At 43.5% G+C, this 25,607-nt stretch overlaps 1 protein-coding gene across 6 annotated transcripts in view; it reads left to right on the top strand.

Moving 5' to 3' along the window:
* Positions 1-25,607, top strand: part of LOC146816667 (adhesion G protein-coupled receptor F5-like) — a 531,046-nt gene that overhangs the window by 480,376 nt on the left and 25,063 nt on the right. For all 6 annotated transcript variants that reach the window (XR_014962931.1, XM_085610566.1, XM_085610564.1 and 3 more), the window contains exon 17: positions 22,567-22,684. Coding sequence is in view for 5 of the 6 variants with exons in the window: in XM_085610566.1 (XP_085466692.1) it covers positions 22,567-22,684 (118 nt within the window). In the remaining variant the exon portion in view is untranslated. The remainder of the gene's footprint in view (positions 1-22,566; positions 22,685-25,607) is intronic.

Raw genomic sequence — 25,607 nt, 5'->3', positions numbered from 1 at the left:
ATTCATTAGGGCCTGTGCTATGTCTTCATACAAAGGTCGCAACCTAAGGCTAGTGTAAAGATCCTGTAGATCGGTACCCTCCACTGAACATCTAATTCACCTTAGATCTGTCAGGAACACCTACGATAGAAAAATCAAGAATGCAAAGGTTGACTTCTTCAGATTCCAACTCAATCAAGCCAGAAACCGCCGGAACTTCTTCACTCCCCTCAGCAAAAGAGATATTTACAACACTCTACTGGTGATCAACCCTTCTAATCATTTCATGAACCCGCTACCACCACTCATTTTCAAAAATATCAAGGAGACCATCATCCCACTATGGACAATAATCCTCAACACCACGCTGTTACAAGTCACAATCCCCGATTGCCTAAAAGTAGCGCAGGTCTCCTCCATCCTAAAAAAACCTAACGCAGACAGCTCTGACCTCAGTAACTGCCGACCAATCTCCACCATCCCCACGCTGGCTAAACTGCTTGAAAACATTTGCGCAGACGCAACTTTGTGCATACATGAAGCATTTCTAACTCCTGAACCAACATCAGGCAGGATTCCAGAGAGGTCACAGTCCGGAATCTGCTCTCACTCACATTAAAAATGACATTCTAAAAATGCTAAACCAAAATTAATAATGCCTCTTGAGTCTCCTTGACCTATTTTGGGCTTTTGACACTGTTAACCACCACAATCTCTTATTCATCCTAGAACACAAGATGGGCTTTTCAGGACTGGTATCACAATAGTTTACTTCCTTCCTCCACAATAGATCACAAAAAGTCAAGGTGAATCAATCCCTTTCCCAACTCTCCTCAGTTTCTATGGGGGTTCCACTGGAGTCTGCATTATCATCGATACTAATTTATTCCTGGAACCGTTGGCAAATACTCTGAACTCCGCGAACATTCTCTTCCATATGTATGCAGATGACACTCAACTTTCTGAAAATCACCTCCCCTGAAGACTTAATCGAACTAAACTCTACCCTTATGAATACTCAAAACTGACTGACTGATAACTACCTCATGCTCAACTCCTCCAAAACAGAATTTCTTCTCACTACTCCACCTAATCACACCTCCAAGATTGTCCACTGGCTGAAACACCTTACGGCCTTCAACTGCACTCACCACATTACTGATTCCGTGAAATCCCTATGAATTACACTAGATAATCACTTGAACATGCTGATTCATATTAGCAATGTAAGATGGTGGTACAGGCTCTGGTACTGCCCAGGCTCGACTATGGTACCTCCACGCTATGAGGCTTCCCAAATATAACTTGGCCCCACTAAGAGCCTCCATTAGTGCCGCAGTCAGACTGATCATGGGTACAAAAAGAAATGACCACATCTCCCCAGCCCTCAAATCCCTAAACTGGCTGCCATATGAAGCACGAATACAGCTAAAGATAGCATGCATGACACACAAAGCCATACATCTCAAGACGGCTATTTATTTGGCTACAAAATTAGAACTATCTGGAGCTTGCAAACAATCAAGATGTGCAAGCTCATTGCTCCTAATACCTCAGATCTTCCACAAAACAAGAATGAGCCACAGAGCCTTCTCTAGTGCTGCACCAAAGAATTCGTACTCTCTTCCACCGGAAGTCTGACAAATTTCTTCCATTGCTTCCTTCAAACAGGAAGTCAAAAAAATTCTAATGACTAAGTTCTTGCCTTAAATGGCCCAGGCCCCATTGTTTGACTGCCTACTGAGATTAACTGCCAGATTATTGTGCACCTTTGATTCAAAGCACTCACCTGCTTTGCTCACTTATGTATTGAATGTTCGTCTCCATGTACCGTATCCATCCTACCCTAATTGCGATGTACTCCTACGTTGCTTGTTTTTTGTATACGCTAGTTATGCTGGTCCTCACCTCCTTACCCAACCTAGCCTAACTGTGAAGTGCCCTGATACCCTCCTGGGTCACGTGCGTGCTATATAAAACTTTCTAAATAAAATAAATTAATTAATAAGGTGATAAATGGATTAGGACAGGAAGAGTTGGAGTCAACCATAAAATCTGTTGTTTGGCTTGTAGTCGTCCATATACCTCCTTGAAATGAGCCACAGATGTCTGTTGCCTTCTTTTGAAAGAAGACTGATAACTCATTGCATCTTTTCTTGGAGGATTGTGAAGGGAGATTACCCTAGTTTAGGGTTGTCCGAGCTTTAACAACTTAAAAAAGTTCCTTAGGGAAATTTGCGGGCTGGTTTATCTTCTCCTCAAAAACTTTGGCCTAGGAGTTTTTGATTTTATTGTGATACAGCCTAATGGTTGATTTGTAGCTGACTTTTAAAGATGAGTCGTAATCCTTCCTCCATTTTCTTTCCAACTTCTTGCAGTCTTTCTTTAGTGAAACTAGATAGGTGTTGATCCAAGTAGAACTTTTGGAGTTCATTTTAGACTTTGTTGCAGTTCTTGGGATACACTCATCTAGTAACTGAGTAATCCAGCATTCCCAATAAGTGTAAACCTCATCCAGATTACCTTTTAAATTTGGAGAGGAGGTTTCCCAAATTTTCATCCATACTTCTGGGACAAGTTTTGACTAATTTTGTACTTGATTGGAAGGAGTGGTATGATTTTTAGGGCGGCTATATTAGTCAACGTAAAAGGAATAAGATGATGATCCAACCAAGGCACGGGGATTGGGGCAGAAACTTGAATCTTAGGATCATTGAAAAATATAGGACTGAGTGTGTGTCCTTTAACATGGGTAGGGGTGATTACATGTTGTGCTAATTGCACCGCCTCTAATTCCTGCGACAGTCTGTTAATATAAGGGAGATTAAGTTCGACCAAATGTATATTAGGGTTGCCTAAAATGGTAATGTGCATTTTCCTTTCTGCTAGACTAGCTACGGTGTCTATCAAGTTGTCAATAAAATTTGAACTACTACCCGGAGGTCTATAAATTAAGGCTTCAAAAAAAGTGCATGTAGGGGAGAACGAGATGACAATTTGGAAGCTTTCACAGTCTAATATTGGGAGGGAAGAAATAATACATTTCGGTTCCTCCTTTAATATATTGGCTATGCCAACCCCTACCTTTCCTATACGGTCTTGTCTGTGTATTTGGAACCCAGAAGGAAGGGCCATTAAAATATCCGGGGTGAAACTATCATTAAGCCAACTTTCCGTGAAAGGAAAGGCTGTAGGCTGTCTGTTTTAATACCTGTGAACCAACTATACAGATATTTAAAAATGAGAAAACAAATGAACATCTTTTTGTAATTCTGACGTGTGATGGAATCGGATTTTAATAGGATCAAAATTATCAAGACACTTGACATCGTGATGTGCAAATGATAAATATTTGACCCTGGTTCAGGGTAGGCCGCTCTCCATACCGCTCACTGCTGCTCCTCTGTGCCACCGCTGTTGTCTTGCTACCTCTGTATTTGCCTATCCCCGTGACATTGTTGTAACTTCATTTTGTGTTAATCCTGTTTTTTCTCCCCCTTTTTTTCTGTGATCGGCTGTGCCCGCTACTGCCGTTTCTATTTTCCGCCCCTCTTGACATTGTTGTAACTTCCTGCCGTTTTCCTTTCTCGCCACTGCCTTTCCCTGCGGCCCCGCCCCCGTAGCGCCCATTCGCTGCCCCGCTCCCACCTCCCAGCTGCTCCGCAATCCCTTAACCCTTTATATGGAGGCCGCGAAGCGGACGCGCGCCAAAGGCGTGCCTAAGGCAAGCCCATCTGTGCCCATCTGTGCCTGGACCGCGCCCAGCACCAGGACCCCTGGCCCCCGCTAACGCCCGCCTCCGCTACGGCTCCAGCACCCTCCACGCAATCAACACCTGACGATCACGCACCTGCTGCCTGGCCATCCCGAAACGCACCCAAGGACCCTTCTCCTGCCGGAACTGCAGCTTCACCAGCATCCGGCCCGCCAACCCTCCCACTGAAGAACCCAACTTCCTCAGATGCATCCTGCTCAACACCCGCTCCGCCTGCAAACAACCCGTCGAACTCTGGGACCTACTAGACACCAACGCCCCAGACGTCGCCTTCCTGACAGAGACCTGTCTGACCCCTCTCCTCGGCACCCGACATCGCCATAGCCATCCCGGAAGGCTACAAGTTCACCCGCAAGGACCGCACCAATGGAGTAGGAGGAGGAATTGCCATCATACACAAACACTCTCAAAATCTCGACAGACACCGGCGACACCCTCAGCACCGCCGAACACCTGCACTTCCAGATCCACACTGACCCCCAACACCACCCTCAGAGGTACCCTCATCTACAGACTCCCGGACCCCGACCACAGTTCTAGCGACTCCATCGCCGACTTAATCAGCGCACACACCCTCACTTCCACGGACTACATCCTCCTCGGGGACCTGAACTTCCACCTCGAGAACAAAAACGACTCCAACTCTTCCACCCTGATCGACAACCTCAGACTCTGACAACTTGTCACAACACCTACCCACTCCGCCGGCCACACGCTTGACCCCATCTTCTCAGCAAGCTCCCACTTCTTCAACCACACCACCGAACTCCACTGGATGGACCACCACTGCATCCACTTTACCTTCCAGAAACCCGCCACACACCCCCGCACCGAGCAGATGCCTCGTCGCCACTGGAGCAAAGTCACTGAGGACCAGCTAACCACTGGCCTTGCCCAGTGCCTACCCACAGACCCGACTGACCCCGACGCCGCAGCCCGTAGCGTCAAACAGTAGATCAACGACTGCGCCAACACCCTCGCCCCGCTCAAGAAGCCCTCCGAACACCCACACCAACAAGAAAGCCAGCTGGTTCACCAAAGACCTCCAGGCCTCCAAACGAACCTGCCGAAAACTTGAAAAAAACTGGATCCGTGAACGAACACCTGAAAGCTACATAGCCCACAAGAACGCCACCCGCAGACACCACCACCTCATCAGATCCGCCAAAAGGACCTCCTTCAAAGACCGCCGAGACAACAACACACACAACAGCAAAGAGCTCACAGACATCCATGACCGCTTCGACGCAGTCACCACCCCGGCAACTGCTGAGACCCCCGCTCCCACGACCACCACCCACACCAACCGCCTGCTCGCCTGGACCAACATCAACAACGATGACACCGTCAAGATCATGAAGACCATCCACTCCGGATCCCCAGAAGACCCCTGCCCACACCACATCTTCCAACAAAGCCAGCAGCACCATCGCACCCCATCTCCGGAAAACCATCAACATCTCCTTTGAGACAGCGACCTTCCCGGAGAGCTAGAAACACGCTGAGATTAACGCCCTACTCAAGAAACCCAAGGTGGACCCCACGGACCTCAAGAACTTCCGACCCATCTCCCTGCTCCTGTTCCCGGCAAAGGTCATCGAAAAGGCAGTCAACAAGCAACTAACCAACTTCCTCGAGAAAAACAGCATCCTGGACCCGTCCCAGTCCGGGTTCCGCAGCAACCACAGCACCGAAACTGCCCTCATCACCGCCACCGATGACATCAGGACCCTGCTTGACAACGGAGAAACCGTGGCCCTCATCCTCCTGGACCTGTCAGCCGCCTTCGACGCGGTCTGCCACCGTACACTACGAACATGTCTCCACGATGCCGGAATCCAAGAGAAGGCCCTGGACTGGACCACCTCCTTCCTCTCCGGCAGAACACAGAGCGTCCACCTCCCCCCCCCCCCCCCCTTCCGCTCCGAAGCCACGGAGATCATCTGCGGCGTACCCAAACGCTCATCCCTCAGCCCAACGCTGTTCAACGTCTACATGGCACCGCTCGCCCAAGTCACACGACCGCACGAGCTCAACATCATCTCCTATGCCGACGACACCCAGCTGATCCTATCCCTCACCAAAGACCCCCATACCGCCAAAACCAACCTCCACGAAGGAATGAAGGCCGTCGCCAAGTGGATGGGAAACAGCCGACTGAAGCTGAACTCAGACAAGACGGAGGTCCTCATCCTCGGATCCACCCCCTCGGCCTGCGACGACTCCTGGTGGCCGTCTGCACTAGGAGCACCCCCTACACCCACCGACCACGCACGCAACCTAGGGGTCATCCTCGACTCCGACCTTTCCATGACGAAGCAGGTCAACGCCGTCTCCTCCTCCTGCTTCAACACCCTCCGCATGCTTCGCAGGATCTTCAAGTGGATCCTCACCGAAACTAGAAGGACGGTCACCCAGGCCCTCGTCAGCAGTAGACTGGACTATAGAAATGCACTCTATGCTGGAGCCCCGGCCAAACTCCTGAAACGGAACAAACGCATCCAGAATGCCTCAGCACGCCTGATCCTTGACATCCCTCGCCGCAGCCACATCACACCCCACCTGAGAGACCTCCACTGGCTCCCCATCAACAAGAGGATAGCCTTCAAGCTCCTCACCCACGCACACAAGGCACTCCACAACACCGGACCAGCGTACCTCAACAGCCGACTCAGCCTCTACACCCCCACCCGCCAGCTCCGCTCTGCAGACCGCGCCCTCGCCTTCATCCCCCGCATCCAAAGAGTGGCCGCCGCCGGCAGATCATTCTCCCACCTCGCCGCCAAGACATGGAACACCCTCCCCATCCTCCTGCGGCAGACCGAAGACCTCCTAACCTTCAGAAGACTTCTCACGACCTGGCTCTTCGAACAGTAGCAGCTCCCCCCCCCCCACCCCCAGCGCCTTGAGACCCTCACGGGTATGTAGTGCGCTCTATAAATGCTATGATTGATTGATTCACTGAATCCCAGATTCCTCACATATTACAGTTTTTGTGCTATATAGTTTTACCATTAAAACTTCATGTATATGCAAACAGCAAAAAAAACGTTTCCAAACATTGACCTATCAGACCAGCCCCTCAGGCGGTATTTGGACAAGATATTGAGATGCAAATCCCGTGATGCAGAATTATCGTTGACAAGAATATCCTTTTTTTCAGGTAATATTAAGATTAACATTGTTGTTAATATAGTTTTTAATAATATAGTTGTAAAAAGTATTTATTATGTTAATGTGTTTTAGTTCATATAATTTTAGGTGTTAATATTGTTTGCATAGTTGTTTGTTTGTAAATATAGTTTGCAATTTAAATGGGTTATAATTTTTAATTTGATTGTTACTAGTAATTTATAGTGCTGTAGTGGGTTGCTAAGTTTGTAGTGGTATAGGGCGGGAATTTAATTAAGTGATAATTAACAATTGATTATTAATATATTAATGTAATTTAATATTTATATAATTTATGTAATTGTTATTTTTTTGTTTATATTTTAGCTGAGTATGTAGGGATAGAGGGTGGGAAGTTAATTAAGTTATTCTTAATTAACATAATTATTAAATATGTAATTGATAATTAATCCTGTACATTGAGTAATAACATAGAGGCTGAATATGATGGGACTAACACTGATGGCACGTTGGTTTCAGTCACACCGACATCTGCACCTGCGGGACGCTCGCAACATTATGTTTCAGCAGGCGGAGGCATTAGGCAGAGGGACCATCCACAGTGCTTCTGACGGGCACAAGGAGCCCATCGGTGCACCATAATTCTCTAATGATAGCAGAGCCAGGCTCGGCTCTGCCATCGAGAATATGGTGGCACTTTCTGCCTGCCCTTTCATGGCGGTCTGCCCGCCATGAAAAGGTCTGCCCGCCATGAAAAGGCAGGTGGAGAGTGACTTTGGGGGCCTCTAGCAGGGCTCTCTTTCCTCTGGCCCTCTGCTATGGGGCCTGGGGAGCACCTATGATGCCCCTGTAAACATGCCTGCATCATGTGGCAGGCACCTCGCGGTTTCAAAACCTTCATTTTACAACGTAAGCTTGTGCTGCAGTCCTTTTCCGGCCGCTGTACAAGCTTCCATTGTAAAATGCATGTTTGCGACCGCCCTATGGTCGGTCGCATCGTAATCCTGCTGTCAGAACCGCCAAACTCAGGTCGGGCGGTTCCAGACCGATTTGGTTACGTCCACCCATCATCGTAATTAGGCCCTTAATGTTTTAGTTACATTTTAGTTGTGGGGTTTTGGGTTTGTAGAGAGATAGGGTGGGAAGTTAACTAAGTGATAATTAACAATTATTTATTTATATATTAATCATTATTTAATTGATAATTATGTACATTATTTATTACTGAATAATTTAAACTATAATTTAGTTGTGGGTTGTTAAGTTTGTAGGGCTATGGGGTGGGACCTTGGGTAACAATTTTTTTGTAAATTTATTTAATTGATTATCAATTATGTAAATTGTGTTATACTTATTTATTTCAGTTATATTTTAAGTATTGGTTGCTAGGTTAGTAAGGGTATAATGTGAGAAGTTAAATAAGTAATTAATAAACAGCAATTTCTTTTACTTGATATTTATGTATTACATTGTTCGATAATAATATAAATTGTATGATAATAACATCAACGTAGATGAATACTGATGCCAAGGAAAATTGATAAATCATAATCGTTTTGAATCAGCACATCAAACATAGTAAGAATGTGTTACTATGAAGAGTGTTGCACATTACATTGGTTCAAAACAATAATCCATGCCATCTGGCTAAAGTTAGTAATAAAAGAATGTGCATGCGGACAAAAGTATCACGGGAAAGTGAGTTCCGGCACATAGTGTAGATACGTCACAATCATGTACATATGCGAAACCTGACAAAAGGTGAAAAAGTAATGAATGAAGGCACATCTGATGTGCAAAAACAGTTGCTGTAAGCAGATGTGCAAACTACCTAGAGTCAAAGCCCTGCACACTGTCAAATGGATCTAGTTAGTAGCAGAAGTACGTGTGGGCTAATGAAGTGCATTGTGGGAAAGTAAGTCCCAGGAGAGGTGGATGTGTATATTAAAACCGGTGAAAGCCCTGCATGCTGCCAAAGGGCTGTAATCAGAAGCAAAGGCACTCACGTGCCAACAAAGTGGTTTGCGGGATAATGAGTCCCAAGAGTAGTGCCACCGATACAACACCATGGGGCCCATTACAATGCTGTTTTAAAAAATCTTCTCAGGGAATCGGTTTCGGAATAGTTTCCGACCAAATCGGGTTCTGCGGCCCGACCAACCGATTAAGATGCTTTCCAACCTCGTTCGGTCGGACTCTTATTGACTTCAATGGGAGCCTGTATTCCGAACGAGAACACGGGCTCCCATTGAAAAAAGAGGTGGTTGGGGAAAACCTTGCACCCTATGGCGTGCACCCCATGGGCCCAAACTGGAGACCTCAGGGCGTAAGGGGGCCTGCTACGGGCCCCAAAGTCCGATTCAGACAGCCATCTCGTGTCGGGCAGACCGATTCGGAACGGTGGTCAGAAATGGAACTGCTCTCAGAAAAGGCAATCTCAATCGCTCAGTTGGAAACCGTGTCCATAGAGCTGTACAATATCATTCAAAAAATATAAAAATATATGGTGTTTTTTATAAATAGATATATAGCTATATATAGCTATATATAAAAAACTCAATTTTTGTATCTTCTTTTAATGATATTAGTGTGAAGCGATTTTTTTTTTTTCTAAAAAATGTTTTCACTTATTATTATAAGTATAGGGACACAATATATATATATATATACAATATTTTGAAAGTGATCCCCCTGGGTCACTGCCTGATTGCCCAATAAGCCATTAAGTCCCTGAACTGAGCTAAAGAGAGCACTGCTGATGGAAAGTTGATGGCCTGCCCAACTTTAAATAGGGCAGGCACACAGAGGGTTTAGAGGACAAGCTACTCAGTCATTTTTGTGCCTTAGTACCCTGTTCGCCAATCTTTACATCAGGCCTTTAGATTGTAACTCATTTCACTGTTCTTGTGAACCTTTGCAAGCAGTGCAAGAAAGGTAGGATTATTTGAGGTTTTTAATGAATTTAAAAATGGTCTTGGCCAAATAGTCTGTGGCTTCAGTGCTTTGATTGTAAATCTTTTTTTTCCATTTGAAGAACACCAACTTTAAAGCATTTCCTCTCATTTTCTAATTTATGAATAGACTTGTTAAACGCTCTTGGGCATCACCCTACCCCTGTACAGAGATTGGAACCTCTCTGTTGCAAACGTTCCTTTGGAGATTGTTACATAGCTCCACACAATTTTGTGCCGATGGATATAAAAGCCAGTTAAATTATGTACCATTAAAAAAACAGTGCTTCCCTTAATAAGGCCCTTTACATCACTGACCTCTCTGAGTTGGGAAGCCTGTCTAGGTAAGGGAAATGATTTATTGAATTTTATCAGTGTAATGGCATTTTATCGGTTATGCTAAAATTGGTGTGGGGTCTATACATGAAGAACTCTAAGACCTATCAATCATAGTGACCCCTACACCTCCATCCCTCAGTCAGTAAACTCTTAGAACTGAAAATTTGCAGCCAGGGCTGAACAAAGTAGTTGGTACACAAGCTCTGTTCAGCTAGTTTTCAATGACCTCTACTACATTCCAAAGGCCATCCTCTGTAAAGTTCCAAAGATCAATGCTGTGAGCAGAAAGTTAATGTGTGTAGCTCAAGAACATTTCAATAGCAAATTTTTAAGGTCTCTAACGGTAAGCGAACTGAGGCAGTAGCATAAATAGAAGAATGTTAGCATGGGCAATAGATAGAATCAAGTTTAAAGTATCTGCCCTTGAGTTCATGTTGATGGATGCTACTACAAGTAACTTTGAGTAAATTCATCAATTTATCAACATGTCATACGGTACAATTATTTGAAAGCATCACCCAGAAATGTAGTTATTGACACATCAAGGACTGTGAATCTTGATGCACCCTAATAGGACTAGGACTGATGGGGGTTGAGATATAGTTTGACCTGAGGCTCAATTCAATTTCTAAAAAAGGCATGAGAATTTTTGCCAGAACATGGGTCACATGACGTCTTCACATAAGCCAAAAACAAAACATGCCAATGGTAGACATCATTAGGTGCACAGAGAAGGCTCTATGGGATTAATGGCATTCAGCAATGTCAGAGCTGCAGACCCACCTAAAAGATCTGGGAGATGTAGCACTAGCAATAAACCAAAGAACAAATCAATTAGTAAGACAACTTAAGTTGTTTTGTCCAGAAACATCTCCTGATTTCTAGTCCATTTTGTGACCTAGGTTGACACTACGGGACATCTCAAGATCCTGTTTTTAGCATTGCACTCGTGCAGAAGAGGAAAATGTGGTTTCATTTTTCCCAAAATTATACTGTCTGCAGTGCATTTATTAACTCAGAAAATCGACAAGTTAATAATGTATAAACTGCACATGTCTTTGTCTTGGTTAGCCCTATACAAATACTGCATTCATACATGCACACATACATGTTGCTGAAAATCTGGAATGTACCCATATATGTGGGCTCTGGGAGCAAAAATGCTTATTCGCATTTCAGTGCAACATGAGAAGTCATTGCGATTGTAGTGAACAGTCATACCTTTGTGGGTATGCACAAACATTGTCAATGTCTTTACTATACTATTTGCACATCTATTCTTATACCTGCTTAAAATAGGGAGAGCAATGGGCAACAAAGTGTTCTGTACTTCACATGTGTCCAAGTGGTGTAGGTGAAGGGGTTTCTTTAAATTGAAAATGTTTTTCATCTAAAGGCAGAACGGAAGTGTGAGAAATTGGGTTCATATTTGAGGGAAGGGTGAAACCCTACTCAAGCAGCAAACAGAATAATTGCCAGGGTGAGGCACGAGCAACCCCTACATTAACATATGCCCAACCCTCTGATTGATTGGTGCAGAGCAGTAACGCTTAACTTAGAGGCTGTGTGTAAAGTATTTCTGCAGCACTTCAAACAGCAATAAAGTGAAAACACAACACAATAAAAAAACTCAAACTAATTTAGAAACATAAAGCAAAATGTAATAAACAATTTGACACCAAAACAGAAATCTAATCAATGGAACTGTAGTTTATGAATTATTCAAGATTTATGTGAAAATAGTGCCAAATAATCCAAAGTACCAACCCTAGCTATCTGGTCATTCAAGACCTGGGGAAAGTCACATGTTCAGGCTAAATGGGATGGAGGTTGGGTCGGATACAGAGACCAGATTAGGTCCATCGAAATGTTACCTTCTCAGTCTAGAACAAAGAGCTCATTTCGCGGTGGAAGCGGCTGCAATGAGCAGGTAAGTGTTATACAGTCATCACTGTTGCACGAAGAGTCCACTGAGGCCACACCAAGGACCCATGAACGGAGGGGCACCACTTGGGTGTCAGGGTCTTGCTCCTGTAGGATCTAGGTGCTTGTTTAGGTGGTTGGGAGCCTGTTAGGTCTGTTTAGCTCTGAACAGCAGGCCAGCAGACTAGCCCTTGGAGTCACTGTAGGGGTCCTGGGTTAAGGTGTAGGTCCAATCCCTCTGGCAGCAGGGCAGCAGGACAGCAATCCAGCAAGGCAGTAGTCCAGCAGGACAACAGCCCTACAAAGTAGCAGTCCTTTCAGCAGTATAGCAGCCCTTCTTACAGTCCCTGCGTACACGTAGTACCACTTTACTGAGGACTTATAAGTACATTAAATATGCCCATTGGGTATAAGCCAATTTTACCAGGTTTGGAGGAGAGAGCACAAGCACTTTAGTATGGGTTAGATGTGGTAAAGTGCATAGAGTCCGATGGCCAATGAAAATGAATTCAGCAAAAATAGGAACAGTGAAGACAAAGGTTTGGAGAGGACCCTGCAGAAAGGGCCAGGACCAACAAGAGGAAAACATAAATGTGCAGTTGCAGAGTTAGACCAACTTTATAACTATGAATGTATTCTCTTCAGACAATCCACAGTCATAGGGTTAGAACCAGACAGAGAAACAAAAGTCCTAGTTTGCCCTGCAGTGGGCCTGCCTGGAAGATAGCAGGGTCACTTGGATGATCTGCACTCCAATAGGTCGTTATAGGCCAGCCAGTGCTCTTGGTGTAGGTTTTTCTTTTGAGAAGATTGTAATTGGTGACTCAGACGCGTTTCGACACCACGGTCTTTGTCAGTGAGTCATTACATGAACCAGGAAGTGATCATGTTATTTAAAACAGTTCCTGTTGCATTTTAGTAAACATAGAAAAAATATATATATTGGTGAATGTTACTGGTCTTTATCATGGTTTTTAGAAGACAGACTCAGCCAAACTTTACATTCTATATAGAGAACACAAAATAGCAGAAGATTCAACAGTTAATATAATCACTGTAATTCATGATTTAACATTGGAACTGTTTTTTAACGATATTTGTATTGAATTCATTAGTGATATTCCCTTGTGAAGTATGATTCAAATTCATCATTTTAGATGTTGTAATAAAACAAACAGTTGTAAAAACGCCAAGTGGCTTTTTTTTAGTGGATTCAAATATTTTTAACTCATAGATGCGGTTCCAAGTATAGATGTTGGCAAGTGCCAGAGGTTATCTATATTATTAATAACCCAGGTAATGTAAGTGGGAAAAGCAATGAATTAAGTCAATTCCTGGTTGTATATCTACAGGTAAGGGTTTAACATCGGTAACTATGGCGGTGATCTGGTTTTAACCAGCGACATCCAATGATCAGGAGAACGCGTGGGTGAAGTGGGAGGATTATTATTAAGTGACCTGAAGTCTCATCGTATCAGCCTAAGTGAACATGGACGTCTTCCTCGTGGTTAAGACCTCCTGGGGTCTTGCTTTATAATTTTATTATACACTCAGATTCCAGGCGTCGCAGATGATGTTCCCGATCTCCCCCTCTTGCTGACACTTGCACCCTGTCAATGCCAAAATAAGAGATTTTAGAACTGATGTCATGTAAATTAGGATGTATCAGATCGCAATGTTTGGCAATAGCGTAGGACATGTCTCTGTTCTTAATAGCGCGCAAGTGCTCAAGTATACGTTTCTTCACTGGGAAGATTGTACTTCCCACATAGCGTAAGCCGCAAATGCAAACCAAAGCATACACAACAAAGTCAGTATTACAATTGATAAAGACATTGATCTTTCCCATTTTGCCATTGGGTAGGTTGAATTTTTTTTACATTTGTACTGTTATTGCATGCTTTGCAACGCCCACACTTGTGAAAACCTGGGAGCTCTCGCAACCAGGTTCCCTTCGCCTTTGTCTTCATAGCAAAATGGCTATGTACTAGCATGTCCTTTAGTGACTGACCTTTCCTGTAAGTGACATGTGGTGATGGACTGACCAATTTTCCAATTATTAGATCTTTTTTGACTATGTGCCAATGTTTGCGTATGATGCGATGTATCTCTTGCGAGGCATGCTTGTAGGTGGTGATTAGTCTTACTTCATGTTTGTTATCTTCCCTTTCTTTTGGAATAAGTAGGCTGTTCCTATTTTTGCAGTCTGCCTTTTCTGAGGCTATTTTGATGGTTCTAGATGTGTATCCCCTGTTTTTAAATCGACCCTTCATGTTCTTGGCTTCCTTTCATAGGAGGAATCTGAGCTGCATTTTCGTTTAGCTCTTAACAGTTCTCCATACGGGATACTGTTTTTGAGGTTGATTGGATGGTGACTATGTGCATGTAAAATGCTATTCGTCGATGTAGGCTTTCTGTAGAGGCTGGTATGAAGTGTTCCTAGTTCTACTCTTACTAGGATGTCCAAAAATTCAATTTCATGTTGGTCGGTTTTGCTGGTGAATTTCAAGTTTAAGTTATTCACCGACAGGCCTTGAATAAAATCATCCAAGGTATTTTGTGGCCCGTCCCAAATCAGAAACATATCATCAATGTAACGGGTCCACATAACCATATTGTACGTATATTGTATGTTTTCATGGTGCCATAGGTGCTCTGCCTCCCACCACCCCATAAATAGACAGGCGTAGCTCGGCGCGAAGCTATTTCCCATGGCAGTACCGGTATATTGTTCATACCAGTCCTCCTCAAATAAGAAACAGTTGTTATGTAGGCAAAAGTGTAACATATGCATCAAAAGAATGGTATGGTCATACATGTTAATTGGTCTGTCTCTTACAAAATATTTACAAGCCTGCATGCCCAAGCCATGTTCGATACAGGTATACAGGGAAATTACGTCAATTGTTGCCAAAATGTAGGTATCTTTCCATGGTATCTCCTGTATCTTTGACAGGAAGTCCATGGTGTCTCTACAATACGATGGGAGGTTGAGGACATAAGGGCAAAGAAAGTAATCCAAGTAAATGGAAGTGTTTTCCAAGAGGCTTTGATTGGCTGAAACAATAGGCCTGCCTGGGGGGTCAGTGGGATGTTTATACACCTTTGGTAACATATAAAAGACCGGTCTTATTGGTTTGCGTGTCAGAAGGAACAGAGATTCGTTTTTGCTGAGCATGTCCTTTTCATACCAGTTATGCAACATTTCGTGGTATTCTTGTATTGTTTTATTGTATCTGGCCTGACTAGATCTCAGGTAGCATCCTGAGTATTCTAGTTGTCGTTTGGCCTCTGTACTGTATTTATTTATACCCCAGAGGACCACATTACCCCCTTTGTCAGATGGTTTTATCACAAAATTTGTGGCCTGTTTCAAAGACTGCAAGCCTGTTTTCTGTGCTTGCGTTCGATTTTTGGCAAAGTTGTTACTTTCTTTTTTCCAAAGGTTCATTAAGTCATACAACACTGACTCTTGAAAAGTGTCAATGCCATCATGCAGTGTGATGGGATTGAATTTTGATCTGGGTTTAAAATCATTTCTGGATCTTCTGTTGACCTCCATATCCATACTGATTAGTAGGTCACGATCCGATTCCCAGTCTCTTGCATCCAATTGGAATTCCCGCATGATAGCCAATGTCTCAACATCACCCACAGATAAAACCTCGTCCGGGTTAGTGGGAATACTTGTTAATGGTTTAGTTTTGGATTGGTCTCTAGTTAATTTACAGGTATGTAGTTTCAGCAATTTTAGTTTGCGTGAGAAGAGCAAGAGATCAATACGAGTTTTAGCAAAATCAGAATTGGCAGTGGGGCAGAAAGATAGACCCAATTTCAGGACCGATCTTTCTTCAGGAGTGATCGTATGAGAGGAAAGATTTATAATTGAAAGGTTTGATTGCTCACCCATCATTTGTTTCTCTTGGAACGCCGGATGCCTCTCCCATGTGGCGTTAAGTTGTCGTTGGCCTTCGCCCCCCTCTCCTGCTCCTTCTCTTTGATCTTGTTCTTTGCCTCCTCCTTTTCCTCTTCCTCGCGCTGGTTGTTTGGATACGCTGAGGCTCAGTTGTAAAAAACGGTATTCCTGGAGTGATGTGAAGGGTCCTCTGTTTGGTTCCAACGGAATGTTTCGGTCGTCATCATCTGAAGGTGCAGCTGAGCTAGAACCAGAGGTTTCCGATTCTTGAGCTCTTATTGCTTCAATTTTCTTGTAGTCTTTCCGTATGGCATCATATTTTCTAGCTAGATTAATTCGGCTACGAGCTTTGCATGAAAGAACACGTATCGACCAAGGTGCCACGAATGGTAGAGCACTGCCTCATTGAATATACAACAGAATCATTACTGATCATGAGTTTTCATCCTTTCTTCTGATACTGAACATAAGTGTTGAAACAGCACTCTAAATCTCCTTAAATATCCGGTGCAATAATTGACCCCTACTCTTGGAGGATAGAAAAGAACCCAAGTTTGGATGTAACTTTCATCCGCCACATCTCTAAACATAATGGATCCTATACGGACGATTGTATGTGTTAAACTGCCCCCAGAAATACAGTCCTGATGAGACCCGGTATTTAAAAGTGGGTCGAAACGCCGTCGACAACAAAATAAGAGACAGCCTTGACTGAATCACTGTACATTGTATATAAACTGTCCTTATAATTTTTTCCAATAACCTTCCACAAATCTTTTTTTGTCTTGTCACATTGTATAAGGTTATGGTTTGTTTCACTGGGGCTCACCATTCACTGTGAATGTAAGAAAGAGAGGTTTTTTGTATATATAAAATGTGTTTTTATATGTGATATAAAAAAGTGATTATTAAATAAAGACCTCGGCTGAGGCTTGGTAGATTTCAGCAGTTTAAAAGGGTCTTGTGTAGACTTACTTTGTTTATTATTGATTTGTCTTTGGTTAAAAAAAAATTTCTATTCCTTTTTCTTGACTTACTGGTATGAGATTAATTCAAAAGCAATCATTGAGATTGTATGTAATTGAAAATGTTTTCGAATGAGTTGCTTGTGAACGTTGTTTTGCAGTACATTGTACTTACCCGGTTCACAGGGACACAAGGGTCGCTCTTGTAAATCCAGAATAATAATAGAAAGTTAGGATGCGGCCCTGCGCATAATCATTTCTATCTCTAATGAACTTCCAGCGTTTTCTTGCTTTGATGCCATCTTCATATTTCGTTAATCTTGGTTCCAAGTCTTTTATGAAGTTTTTGATTTCATCTTGGGCTGGCGATTTGCTGAGCATTTCACGAAGAACTTTCAATTCTTCTTCGATTTGTTGCAATTCTATCGCCGCATATTTCGAGAGAAGACCAAGCATTTGTTTACAGGTACCTGCCATTAAAGCGGCCCATTCTTCCAAGAGCTTCGGGTTTGGGTTCTGGTAAGTGGGGGTCACCAAGGTTCGCAATCCCCTTGGGACACGTCCCACCTCGATGTAATTATCTAGTGAGATTACCTCCCAACTGCGATTGATTTCTTTCTTGCAAAGTTTCTCAAGTTTGTACAGATCTTGTTTTAAAGTTCTATTTTCTCCCATTTCTCCTGTAGTCACTCTTGTGGCGTTAGTGTTTTGAGTATCATCGATTTCAATAAACAGGGATTTGGCAACATCAAGGCGCTGGCGTATCGCTTCACACATTTTTAGACACGCTTCCGCCGGTTCTGTCAGATCGCCAGTCGTCCCCAGGTCACCGCCACAGTTCGATTGATCTCCTCATCTACGAGAAACCTCCCCCGTGCATCCACTCGCGCAGCTGCGTGTTGTGGAGACAGGGGCACCTCTGCCGTTTTCAATAGTAAAATGAAGTGTCAAAATTATTACGGGGGTCTGAGCAGGGGCTATTAACCACATCAGTGCTCACCCGGTGTAGGGTTCGTTCACAGCGGTACCCGCCTTGTCCAGATTCACTCCGTATTCTTCGATTGGAACTAGATGGAAAACAATTTCCGATGGTTATGTTCCGGCGGTGGGAATCGGGAAAGACCGGGTTTACAGGTAGTTTCCCGCGTTTCATCCGATTACATCCACCTATTCTGGTGTTCTGCCCTTGGTCTTCTTTCCATACCATCATTGTGCTCGATTGTTGCCAGCTCCCGCCTTCAATGTGAATTTGCTTTTCCTACTGAACTCCACCAACTACATGGAGTCCATACTCCTCATAGGTTTCTAGAACCCCTCTTCTGAATAAACAATGGATGCCACACTTTTTATTCTATATATCTATGACAGATGAAAAGCAAAGTAATCCCCACTCAGTCTGAATCTTTCTCAGACGCATCCAAACATGAAGAGCAGTGGTCTATTACTTCTGCTGATCCATAGTAAACTGCTTAACATACGTCTTTCTTTGCTTGTGCATCTTGTTTAGGTTTTCGCTTCAGACGTCTTTATCTGCCTATAAGCAAACCTATTGTTTCCAATGCTTAACATATACTAAGCATGGACTGTGGTTAGCCCCTTGCTTACAATGCATGACTTTGTTGTCTATCTCAGCTTTTCACTCGTACTCATTGACTTTTCTCCCTATTCTTCTGTGTGTCACACCTAGAAGCGTTTAGATCACACAGTGTGCTGATTGGGTGAACTGCATACTTTTTATTTGCGATTAAGTACTGTATGGTAGTATAAGATTCCTTTGCATTCTCCCCCAATTTCTTCTGTGCCTCCCCTCTCTTTTCTCTCCCTTTCTCCCCATGCCGCTCCTTGTGTCAATGGTTTGTTTATTTAATTTGAGAAAGTGGATTATTAGTTGGAGTGGATGATAGTCCATCACAAGTAATAATGTCCCTATTCTTGCTAGGTCCAGTAAATGTTTTGGTAGTTAAAACACAAGTTCTGCTCCTGGTAGCTATGGTATTGAGCACACAGGTTGAACTTAAGAAAATGTGTTAAGCATTTAAAAATGTCAAAACAATGAAAAAGTCATAAATACAACATAAAGAAAATACCACTCCTACTTATAAAATTGGAGAATATTTTAAGGGGCAAAATTACACCAACATGACATAAATCCAACACAGGGAATCAGAGATATACATATTTATAGTTTTAGATAGAAGTAACTAGAAAAAGCACAAAAGTCAACCCCGGACAACTGGGCACTCTAGACTGGGACAATTGTAAATTTTAAAACTGACCGCAATAGAGCAAGAGTCAGATACAGAGTTCTGGCCTAGAGTTTTACCTTCTGACATAGGGCATGATTTAGATCTTGGCAGACGAGTTACTCTGTTACAAAGGTGATGGACATCCCATCCGCTGAAATATAAATCCTATAGGATATAATGGAATTTATATTCTGTGGACGGGATATCCATGACTGTTTAGAGGGAGTAATCCATCTGCCAAGATCTGAATCAGGCCCTCAGTCTCTCAACTCGAAGTCCGAATTCCTCAGTGCGTCAAGGCAGCAGGCCATAGCCAAAATTGGTTCCAAGAGTCCGGTTAGCTGTTCCACAAAGTCCTGTTGAAGCCATTGACTTTTGGCTGGAAAAATCTGAGCTAGGGAAATTCAAAAATTTCGCCCAAGGAAGGTCCCTCACCCGCCAGATACTTGTGACACCTTCGCACAATGAAGATTTCTACCTTCAGACTTACTCACACTTTAGAGCTCAGATTCCTCCAGCGGGTTAAGGCTCCACGATGCCGACACCTTCCCTGAGGCGTCACCCTGAAATGGATTTGCTGCTGCAGAATAACTTCAAATGGAGCAACCTGAATCTTTAGCCCGGTGGCAACGCTTCTTCATCATATTGACTTGGCAGGTTTTTCCTGGTCTTCTGTCAGGTGTCCAGGCAAACAATCCCAGGTTTGACACTTATGTAAGAGCCACAGGACCTTAAAGATACCACTTAGAGGTCAGGCCTTACTCAAGCAGAAGCCATCAGCAGAGTCCAGTTGGAACTGGGCTCCTCAGGAAAGTGGGCCTCCTGTAGCTTTGGTTTCCCTGAAGCTTAACAGGAAGTCAGCCAAATGACCATTGGAATCTACTTCTCAGTCCTGGGTGCAAGTGTAAGAAGGTCCACCCCCATAGAGCTCTCCTCACAGGTGCAGTCCTGCTTCTGTCTTTCCCAGGTCTAGAGGGATTCTGAAAAAGGGTACTGTAGGTACCACATGTATGCCCAGTGCCAAATTTTGGGTAGGGGAAACTCCTTGCTACTCCCAGCCCTTTGTGCAGCACTTCCTGTGTTTTGTACTGTACACTATACTACAATGTCCTTCTCTACCTAACACCAACATGTCAGAACCTTTTTTACCCTGTGCAAAGCTCACTGTGCCCAGAGGTGCGGCTATGATGAAGGGAAAATCCTCCCTTATGGTCACTCAATACCGGTTCTGAGGGCAAACCCTCTCTCACTAGGATTGGTGCCAGGCTCTCTAGCAGGATAATAGAGGGGGCAGGCCCAGGTGTGAGCTACATCTGCCTGTGACAGAGTAGGCACCCTTTGGAGTTACTTAATTTCCTGAGCACTGGCTCAGATGGCTATCCTGTCAGGGATAAACACATCTCCCCACACCCAAGGCCTTTGTCCACTGTTTCGGAGCTATACACATTTCACCACAGGGAAGCCATCAACCGTCGGGTGACGCTGAGCAGTAGCAAAGAAGCAAATTTGGCTCAAGCAGGTAAATTACAACTTTTTAAAGTGTCATTTTTAAAGCTGCCTACCCAGGCTACAGAGGAAAGCCTGGAGACAAAGCAGGAGGCATTGTCATTTTAGAGGTGGCACAATGTGCTGCAGCCCAATAGTGTCACTTATTTACAGGCTCTGGGTACACTTTTGTACTATATACAAGAGACTTATAGGTAGGATAAACATGCCAATCAAGAGTGGAGCCACAATTTTGACATTTTGTAGGTGTCGTAGCACATGCATGGGGGCTTGGTTAGACATGCCCCAGTGCACTGACTGGAAAACAAACAGTAAACAAATCTAGCAAAAAGCATTGCTGACCACCAGAAAAAGGGGAATTTTCCTAAATTTTTAGAAGGAGGTGGGAGCTGCAAAATGCTGAATGCTGCTTGCTTTAGTTACACACTTCGTTTTGATTTACTTTTACATTTTAATTGACCATTCTAATGTGGCTGTTCGCAATGTTAGTACGGTAAACTAAAGCTTTCAGCCTGCGTCGCAATATATGCTCAGGCATGCATCATAAGGCATGTGTGCACATGTATCACAGCGCACACATAATGATGTATGCATCTTGGAATGGGGGGCTTATAAAAGAAACCCATTTTAAGTTTCCCAGCCGTCCATGTGCATGCCTCTTGAGGCAATTGGAAAAATGCTTTGGCAAATGCAATATAGAGCCAAGACCTTTCCACTTTGCCAATGATTGTTATTCCCATGAGGGATCCATTTCCATTATGTGTCCCTAAATGTGTTGTATTAGTGAAAAGGTGTGCAAAAATAGATAATATTATGCTTCACGAAACCACTGACCAATTTTAGTTAGCAAAATAGCTAATGCCAGTCTGGATTGTGCTTCTTACCACTTGGTTTAGATTGTAAATACAGCACCAAGGCAAACCGCATGTACATTTAGTATGTACAAAACCACCTATGACGCAGCGCCCTCACTCACAGTCAACCTAGAACAACCTTCAACCCAGACACCTGCACAATTTTTAGTGAATTATGGGCGAATCGTCTGCAACAGCCAAGCAGTTACCCTAACTATATTAACTTACACAACTGGATATAGCTGTTTCATATTCAACACAATCATATTGTTCTGTATTGGATGGAGCTCAGAAGTGTTTGCTTTGTTCGTCCTAAGTTGGCAGGGTATGCCCAGAAGTAAGTGCCACTGGTATCAAGCTAGCCTGGCTGATGAGGGGTATTATCCCAAAATCGGTCCCAGGATGCTTGTTCCCTGTCCATGGAAGACCTGGCTTGGCAGTTCGGGCTGGACTCTTCGCATGAGAAACAGGGTCAAGACTGATTAGCATATGGCTGGGTCTGAACTGCAGTAGTGAAGTTAGCTAAAGAACGATGATGGATTCAACCCAGATCTGTGATTGGGGGTGAGTGTCTGTAAAGTTTCAGTGCTCCATCCATCATCTCCTTGTGTTTGCTTTGGTGCTCAGAAGTAGCCAAAAGATGGAATGCTGGTGCTACATGAACATGAATAAATACATCAATAGATGACCCAGTTATTAAACACAAGCGGGCTCATTTTTATGGGTTGCCCCTCTGCAAATGAGAACTACACCACCAATCTTTGATTGCAGTGTCAAAATGTAAGAGATGGTACAGTACTGACAACTACATAATGAGAACATGTATCTCAGCTTTCTATGAGCCTTGTCTCTGGAGTTGAGCCACAGGACATGTGAATTATGCATTTTTTTTATCACAGTGTGTCCAGCCATCTTAAATGTGTTCTTTTTTTAAAATCAAGAATATAAACCTCTTAATGTTGATTCATTATATTTTACAGTCAACAAAGAGCACAACGCTCAGTTCTTCACGACTTGGAGGCTTGAGACCGATCCTATTACCGAACATAGAGATGCCAAAATTCGCAAAACCAGGTCACAATATTTTTGGAAAGAAAGGTATTACACTTTTTCTGTATTTCTCTTAAAATAGTTTATACAATTTCATGCTGTCACCTTATTTAAAGTCATTTTAGACACATTCCAAATTGTAAGGTGGAAAGAAAATTGCCATATTTTTATGAACATTGGAGTTTTGTAATATTCTGTATGTCTCCAAATGTAGGCTTTAGCTAGGTACCATGGTTCGGCCATTTTCCTACTGACATCATCAGCATGACAGTTTAGATTTTTAGAGGTCAATTAGGAGTTGGGTGAAGTGGCTGCCCAATTTTGAATTCTGCCAGGTGAGAAACTGCATTGGGTTGTCTACCTCACACTTTCAGAGCCAGTGCTTGCTTAATTTGTGTCAGCGTTTTCTGGTGCTCGGCACCGGAACTTGTTTCTTGACACTGGAAATATATCTGACAATTCACCACATGGTGGCTGTTGGATGGTGGTTATTAGTAGGTGCGGGTAGGTACCTGCACCTAGTAATAATACCACAATTACAAATAAGGTCCAGTGAAGTCTCAATAAATTAATCCTTGCTCAACCCTTGGTAGTTTGGCTGACGAGCAGTCAGGCTTAATTTAGAAGACAAGTTGATAAACCATTTATTATCACCAAAACAGTAAATAAGTAAAACACAACACACAATAAAAATCCAACACCAATTTATAAACCTAGAGAATATTTGTATCTTTAAAATGACACCAAAATGACAAAACTAGAAATATGAAAATGTAAACATTACAGGCAAAAATTTGCTTTCTAGCACCTAAAAGTGAAAAGCGCCAACCGAGGCTCTCTGGTCTTGCTGAACCGAGACCATGTCAAAGTTTCAGGTTGACTGCGATGGGTAAGATGCAATAAGTGTTTGAGGCCAGTCACGTTTCTACTTTTGCACTTAGTCGCTTTTTTCCAGCTATTTCTCTCGATGTCGAACGGTTGTCTTCAGCAATCCGGCTTTCAGTTTGACGACAGCGGCTTGCTGCAGCACAATGTCTTGGTGAGTCCTGAAGGTCTTTTTCTTTGTCCTTGAAGAGCTTTGGAGCTTCCAGATGGGCAAACCACCAAGTCAGGAGAGTCACGGTTCAACGACGCCTGCGTGATTCTCTTTGTTGAGGTTGGTGGACTTATGGGGGATTGCGCCAAAAGTTGTGCAAAAGTTTCCAAACTTCCAGGACTTCTTCTGGAATTATCTTGAGGGTTTTCGAGGGGCCACAACACCAGCCAAGAGTCCAGAAGGGTAGCCCAAATTTCCCTCTTTGAGGCTTGGGACTGCAATACCCACAATGCACCTTGTCAAATCCAGTAGAGCTCAGGTGAATCAGAGGTTTGTCTTTGTGGGTGACTTCTTCCAGCACTTTTCCTCATGTTGTGGATCAGGGAATCCACTTCTTATTCTTTGAAGCCAGGCTAAGTCCTCTCTTTACGGAGCCTTGAGTGTGCAGCAGGTTCAGTCCTTATGAGTGCTGTCCTCTCTCTGTGCAGGCTGAGGGTTTAACAGGGCAGTCCTCCTTCTGATGTTTCCAAGCAGGGATCTGAGGTGCAGTGCAGCTTTCCCATATGTATTCACCATTCTGGGCTGACAAAAGGAGGGACAACCCCGACCAATAAGGTTAAAGTTGCCAGCCTCTTCTGTGACCACTAAGTGTGAAGTGTGGCATATTTGTGACCCAAAATGCACAGCTCATCAAAAATCAGAACGGCGAAAATCTCTTTGGAGTTCAGGTCTGGCTAACCCAAACCACAGATGAGGCTAACCTTTCCCTACACTCCCCTTGCAGCCCCTCTCCTAATCTTATTAGAGGGGCTGCCATCTGGCTACGGGTGGGCCTGGCTCCTGTGCTATCTGTGCTTCTCCCTTTGAAGAGCAGTTTGGCTACCCAGCCCCCTTACTGTACTGGCATCTACAGGCAGCAGATCTCATCCCACCAGATGGTTGCATGTTTAAGCCCAGGCCACTTTACACCTAATAGGAGCAGCTTGGCTCAACCTATCAAAGGCTGGCCAATCAGAAGAATACAAATATTTGAAGTTCTAAAACAATTTTCCTGCAATAGTTATAATAAATTTAACCATGACATATTGTTGGATTTATTGTAGCTATTATTTTGACACTTTGAATCATGTTGCTAGCTCTTTCAAATCAAAGATTATACTTTATTAAAGTACAATAAAGTCTTCCCATGTTAGCCTTTGGAGATAGCAGCACTACAACAGGGAAATGGAATTAGCAGTTTTTCCCTCACCAGGGCATATAAAACCTATTTTAAAATGTCCCTGCTTTTAATTACAAGGCACTCTATCCTTGGGGCACCTAGGGCAAACCTTAGGGGTGACTCACTTTGGGCTGGCTTTAAAAGGACACTAGATACCACAGAAGTGCACACCTAAGTGCATTAAATCCACTGGGTTTTTAAACCTCCCCGCCCTTTTATATATTAGACACTTACAGTAGGGTTTCTTGGCCAATTATAATTATACCAAACACCATATACTTTTAAGGACAGAGCACCCTGGGCCTTGTTAGCAGAGCCCAGGACATTTCCAGAGTCAGTAACCAGTAGTCAGTCAAAAAATGTGGGTGATCAGTGCAAAAAGTATGACTGTTCTATAGTGGTACTGTCTATTTTTATACATTAGCAGACAATTTAACATTGTGATGTGAAATGCATACACAAATAATAATGCCATCACCCCAGGCCATTCTTACAGCCGTGAATAGCCAAGAATAGTAAGTCCATAGTGTCACGTTTGCAGGAGTGTGATCGTAAATAGGTAGTATTGGTGCTGGCTTTTGGCAGGCAGAGAGTGTGATGGAAGCTGCTGTTGCCTCCTCAGAAATGTCTTGGGCCCTGGCAGTTATTTTTCTGCAGATTGAGCACTGCTGTGCACAGAGTGTTCCTGCTGTAAGTAGGATGAATCTGCGTGTGGA

This window comes from Triturus cristatus, chromosome 6 (genome assembly GCF_964204655.1).
Source record: "Triturus cristatus chromosome 6, aTriCri1.1, whole genome shotgun sequence".
In the NCBI taxonomy this organism is placed as follows: Eukaryota; Metazoa; Chordata; class Amphibia; order Caudata; family Salamandridae; genus Triturus; species Triturus cristatus.
The sequence above is the reverse complement of the archived record's forward strand: the minus strand, read 5'-3'. Positions and strand labels throughout refer to the sequence as shown.